Source organism: Opisthorchis viverrini, assembly GCF_000715545.1.
Source record: "Opisthorchis viverrini unplaced genomic scaffold opera_v5_418, whole genome shotgun sequence".
Taxonomy (NCBI): domain Eukaryota; kingdom Metazoa; phylum Platyhelminthes; class Trematoda; order Opisthorchiida; family Opisthorchiidae; genus Opisthorchis; species Opisthorchis viverrini.
This window is the reverse complement of record NW_008752079.1, coordinates 309,463-315,838: the sequence shown is the minus strand read 5'-3', so window position 1 is coordinate 315,838 and position 6,376 is coordinate 309,463. Positions and strand designations below refer to the sequence as shown.

General features: G+C 48.9%; 1 protein-coding gene across 1 annotated transcript in view; it reads right to left on the bottom strand.

Moving 5' to 3' along the window:
* Nucleotides 1-157: 157 nt before the first annotated feature.
* Nucleotides 158-6,376, bottom strand: part of T265_10903 (hypothetical protein) — a gene marked incomplete at both ends in the record, with an annotated part of 15,833 nt that continues 9,614 nt past the window's right edge. The window contains one exon of the mRNA XM_009177416.1: nucleotides 158-526. Coding sequence (XP_009175680.1) covers nucleotides 158-526 — 369 coding nt within the window. The remainder of the gene's footprint in view (nucleotides 527-6,376) is intronic.

Sequence of the window (6,376 nt, the reverse complement as noted above, 5' to 3'; positions counted from 1 at the left end):
TCATTCGTGGTCTATCACCATGTTGCGTATTGCAACTCACTTATTAGTCTTCGACTTGCTGTTCCACCCACTATGATGCACCAAAAATGAGGTAACCTGGGACAACCTTTTGTGGAGACAAAGGGAAATTGACATTTATCAGTTATCACAGAACTTCCTACAAGGCTGGACTAGAATCTTCGTGAGTAGAAGCGCCGAGATAAAAAAAAATGTTCGACTGAATGGCCCATATTCTGACGATGTCATCCTTCGGTACGTTCCCATCTCGCGACACATCCATCCATTCGACATGATGTTGGTGCTTCAGAAAGCCTCCCACTTGGGGCTGCTGTTCATTCGCCTGCATCGTATATGTTTTGTGATGGTTCGGGAGGTCGTTGTCACTCGTCGGTTGATCCGTCTGGCAGTGAGAATATTGGTGTGAGATCTGCTGCAGATGGTCTTGAATGTGTCCTCGACCTCGACGTGCTGAAATTATCCGTTGTTCCATATGAAGTAATTCCATTGTAGGGCCACGATCTGCTCCCTGAAGTCGATTCGTTCGAGGCACTTATGCCTGAATTGACTTAGGTCGCGCGCCTGGTGCGGCATTCGATCCGGTGCCCATTGTGGACAGTGCTGCAAACCAGGCAATGCTCGTAAGCTTGCACCAAAGTCAGAAGCCGGGAAAGTACACGAGTTCCAGTTCGTGGCTAAGGCTTTGAAGTTGTCCCAACATGGTGCGAATATTTGGAATCCAGAAAACGTCCGGTGACACGGGCAGATGGGTGCAATGGATCAATGCTAGATGATTACCTAGTGATAGGTTATCCGGCTGACTTACTTGTTTGCTGCCATAAGCAGCCGCGCACAAAAAAGGTGAGAAAAGAAACAGATGCCTCGAGTATGTTCAACCCATCCAACGCGAGAAGACACATCTTCGCACCATCACCGATATCATCGACAGCACAAAAGTGTTAACAGCAATGCTTCACTGCCGTGCAACCATGATTTATTTCAAAGCCCCGTTGTGGAGGACACAACAAAAGTGGACAGGAAGGAACTCAGTGCTACGCTACCAAAATTATTCCGAGGTACATACACTCCCAGACACCTATTCAGGCAATCGCCAGCAGCTATTAAACCACCAGTGTTCCGAAGACCTTCCAGCGTTCGGCTCACTGCCTCATCGATTACGCAACTGAGCAAGAGTGGAGTGGGAGTTCTTGTCGGACACCACTTTGTGTACGGAGGCTTGTAGAGCTCCGTGTATACTCTCGCACTCTCGGAAGTAGCGAATGCAAAGACCTTATTATATTCGTGAACTTCCGGAGCATTGCTTGTTCAGCAGACGTGTTGAAGGAAAGAGACCGGCTAACAGAGTCAGACTTACCACGGGAATTCCGGAGTACCAAAATTGTGGGTCACATAAAAAATCGTACGGCTGTAACACCCTTTCGGTGCCCAGCTGCAATTTCACCAGAAGGAAGCATGAGGGCGGGGATACTGTCAAGCTGCCCAAGTCTAGACAGTGGCAGCCAAGATTCTGGGGTTGGGTTCGAATCACGAACCTCTCATTAGTAAATTAATGCCTCAACCATTGAGCTATCTCGAGCGCAGTGACCAGACTAGCTGAATCTACTGGCGATTAGTCTCATGCTTCGCTATTTGCACAACCTCCTTCGGCTTGTTTCTATCCCTAGTACCATCGTGGGGAACGGGATCTTCGAGAAAGTTGGCCGATTGACACACAAAGCACAAGTCAAGCCAGCTGAACCTGTGGGAGGTGGCCATCACCATCCATCGCGGACGAGTTATGACCTCAGAAAGCCACTCGACGTACCTCGGTATTACTGATTCAATGTTCGTACTAGAATCCCCCAATGATCAACTGCTGACAAACACCGGAGGCATTTTAAAGCTAGTATGAGCGCTACTGGACCACGGATGAAAATGTGTCTAGCCGTCGAAAAGTCTAGTCCTGGGGTCGCCATCCAGGGAGACGGTAATGACCAGCGCAGCTGAGTTTGCCGGTAATGGCGTCTCATACTTCGCTGCCAAGCCATTGTTTGACCTCCCCTGGCTCGTTTCCACCCTTTCAGTGGTTGTGCGTAATGAGCTCTTCGAGGAAGTCCGTCGAGAGGCAAACGGAGCACGTGACTAAGTCAGCGCAACCTATGGGGTGTGATCATTTCACCTGTCGTTGGAGGGTTGTCTCTTCCGAAAACCATTCAACCTACTGATCCGGTGTTCCAACCATACCGGGGTAATGCTCCGAAGACAACGATGGTCATTGGTATTCTTCTGGCGTCCTCGGGGCGCAACTGCCCAGTTTCCGACCTGCATAGCAACATGGATCGCAACGCAGCATCGTAAAGTGGACCCTTGACGGATAAGCTGATGCCACGCCTACGCCATAGGTGACGCTGGTTCTCAAAAGCTGCTCTGGTCTTCCTAATATGGATGGGCATATGACATTTCGCTAAACCAGGGGGACTGATACAGCTGCCAAGATAGACAAATTTGCCCACTACCTCAAGCGGCTCATCCGCGAGCATGACATTGGGATTCCAGCCCACTCAACGTAGCAGCAGCACTTCACACTTTGCATGTGTGAAGCGCATGCCAAACAGTGATGCAGAATTATTTAGATTAGTTAATGTCGTCTGCATTACGACGGCGTCAGATCTAAGAAGAGCTAGGTCGTCTGTAACATCATCATCGACAGCATGACATCAGTGTTCAACACTGATGCTTCACTGCCGTGAAAAGGTCGTTTGTGCACTCAATATCTGCGAGCGAATTCTCTGAGTATTTGGAACCCAAAGGCATTAAAGACCGATAGTGAGTTTTCCATAATCGTATCAATGACGAAGTTGTAGAGAAGAAGTGAAAGAGGACAGTCTTGCCTGACACCTCTCGATGTAGTGAACTCAGGCGAGAGCTCCCCGTAGACTTTGACGAGTCTGTGGGAGTTGGTGAACGGCGCCTTAAGCATTTATGTGGAACATCTTTGTTCTACAGACACTGCCGTAGTGTCTGACGGTCCACAGAGTCAAAGGCAACTTTCAAGTCAAGGAAGACAACCATTGTGTGGCACTGAAAGCAGCGTCACTGTTCCACTCTGTCCGAAGGTGAAAATATGACCGACGCATCCTCATGCAGGAGGGAACTCAGTTTACCTTCCACGAATCTGTCTCTCTGTGTTTAGTCAACCTCCGAAGGATAAGACTAGAAAGCACCTTCGATGTCGCAGCTACCAGGCTGATGTAACGTCGATTTCCACACCTGCTGATACGGATTTACTGGCTATCCCAAAGACACCCAGTGGTCATTTGGCCGTATCGGAGAAGTCGGACAGACAGCACTGAACGACTCTAGCTTAGCTCCTTTCACATTTTGCCGTACTTGATAGACGTGCTTAGATAAAGTAAAGATAAAAAGATAAAGCGTTCAGCTGTAGCACCCTTCCGGTGCCTAGCTGCCATGCCACCCGAAGGAAGCACGAGGGCTGGGATACTGCCAGGTTGCCCAAGCCTAGACAGGGGAAGTCGAGTGGCGGAGGTCGGATTCGAACCGCGGACCTTCAGGTTAGTAATCCGCGCTCTAACCACTTCGGCCATCTCGCCTATAAGATATTGGTTTACTGTAGAGAGCTTTTGAGCTAGCTCAGATCAACATTGCAGTAGTTCTTCGAAGATAATGGTGCTTCTTGTTGATTTGCGATGGCCTAGAGGGAAACCAACTGTCATAAGGGCACGCACCATGACGCGATTGGAATCAAGTTGTGTCTCTCTCAGCTGCAACACCCTTCCGGTGTCTAGCTGCCATACTACCCGAAGGAAGCACCACGGCTGGGATACTGCAAGGTCGCCCAAGCCTAGACAGGGGAAGTCGAGAGGCAGAGGCCGGGTTCGAACCACGAACCTGCACAGGGCTAGCCTAACCCGAGGACGCAAAGAATAAGGCCTCACTGTCTCATTCCTGAGGCAGCCGCGCACAGCAGGCGCCTTTTGAGCAACACCAGACTCTTTGGCTTTAAAAGTATTTGGAAAGTATCGAATAATGTGCCGGCAGTGACGGTCAAGCGTTGAACAATCGGAGCCTGCGGTTATTGGGGTCGACCTTTTCTAACCCGTCCTTCCTGGGGGGGAAGGCAGCATCGCGTACATATGGACATGCTGGTCACCTGGGGGAACACCTTACAGACTTCACACTGGCAGAGAACAGTATGACTTTACCCCTAGACCGCCTCCTAGCACGATTACTCGTAGTGCGGGGTATCGCTGCTCTTGGTCTGACTGCTCCCCTTTGGCCTTCCTAGTATTGTTGCACCTTGTGGACCGAAGTTTCAGCTAGTGTAGTCCGTTGGATCGTTGCACCACTCAAGTTTGACCATCACGTCAAGGTGGCAGCTTATAATGGGGATATCGTTGGGTTTGGTGGTAATAATAACCATAATGCACCATTTATACTATTACCGTAGGGTCTAGTGATCCATGAAGTGAGGACGATCACTGCCGGTTTCTGGAAGCAGTACCGCCATCCAGGAATATCGGAGTGGGTGTGGGTGAACGACGAAACCCAGCTTGGTTTCAGCTTGTGTTCAGTTGATCTTCGAATGATGAGATCGCCTCGAACGCCACGCCTACCAGCCTAATGCCACAAGTTTCTTTAAAAGTTCACGTTCAAACGCAGGGTTTGTCTTTTGCTGAACCTGCTGCGAGCATCGGCTCCAAATCCACTCCCAAGTGTGGTTTCAAAGGGCTCGCGCAATCGACCTGGGTACCCAAACCAACACCAAGGACGACAGTCCAAATATGCCTCGATAGAAACTGTCCCTCCCAGCGTCAGAACGGTAGTAATTTGGAACAGAAGCTGATACCACAGACAAACACTGGGTTGTATGTCGTGGAATTGAGCTTGACTGAGCCGGATAACGGATCGCCAGAAAGACGACTGTTCACTGGAATCCAGTCTAGCAGTCACGGGTGCCTTCCGAAAGCCATATGCCCCAAGGGTCATTAGCCCTGGATCACCAGACCTAATGACTAAGATGTGAGAAAGTTCAATGCGTCCCGGGTCCTCTAAGTTGAATGCTCCATTTTGGGTCTTGTACGAACTGTTCAAAGACAGCATGCATCAGCCTCCAGAGAGTATGTCTGGGCGAATACATCAAGGCACTAATAAGAAGGGGAAGAATCACCTGGGAACACGCTTAAAAACAAAATAAACCACTTTAAATTCGCGCGTCCAGCCCCACTTCCCGAAGGCTCCAGTCTGTCAGCAAGTCTGTCGTTGAAAAAAGTAGTAGGCAATCAGTTGTGTGACCTTCCCTCTGTTTGACCAACACGGTTATAATTTCACACCAGCGGCAGAAAAGCTGCTGGAATGTAGTGTGAGTCTCGTCCAAAATGTACACCCGATTTTTCCTGAACATATTCGGCTTGGCGGCAGTTGTTCAGAAGATAAGTGCTCTCGATGTGTGGTGGAAGAGTCAAAACGAAGCGTCTTACGCTCATACATATTAACTGGGTACATCCTGGTATGTTCCATTAACGACAATGAAATTACCTGCAAAACCAGCTCCAGCCACCGTTTAGTTTTTTTTCATGCATGCAGGTCACCTTTAATTCAGCGATACTCCGAAAATCAGAGTAATCACAACCTCCACTTAATAACCCGTTCAATTTACATGAGAAGAGTCAACAGATCTCGGCAACCAACTGGCGATCGGCCGTCCCAGAGGCGACTGCGACACTTGGGCGATCCAACGGGCCCGAGAAACAGCACCAACCAATCAACAAACGGTGATCCGAAGGTCTCGATTCAAGGTCGGGGGCAGTTGCTTAATGCGGCAGGGTTTCCCCATCACATTCGTTATAAAACTATCGTGTTCCTGGTTAGGAAGTTCTTTGCTAAGGCACTTGAACTGCAACTGCAGTCATAAAAAACAGTGGTGACCATGAACCCAGGACATCGGTCTGTAGCACTTGTAAACTGCTCTTTTCATGCTCAGTATCATCTTCTTTTTCCCATCATTATCAGTCACATCGCTGTACAAAAGACCTACATAATTCTGAGCCCGAACAATTTTTACCGTTTTCTATTTTTCTTGCTAGCTCAGAACTCCCATATCTCTCACGCATACACTTAGTCCAATGCTTTTTTTCCAAACATGTCTAACGAAGACGGACTCAACACTGAGTTGGTTGAAAACGCCGTTCACGTAAAACTGCCAGCTTTTGAAGTCAGTAACCCTAGAGTATGGTTTATCCAACTAGAATGTTACTTCCATTTCCGCCGAATTACCTCACAGCAGACCATGTTTTCTTACGTGGTTTCTCAACTCCCGACTGAGGTTGCCGCGGAGGTTATTGACCTGATTGATCCTATG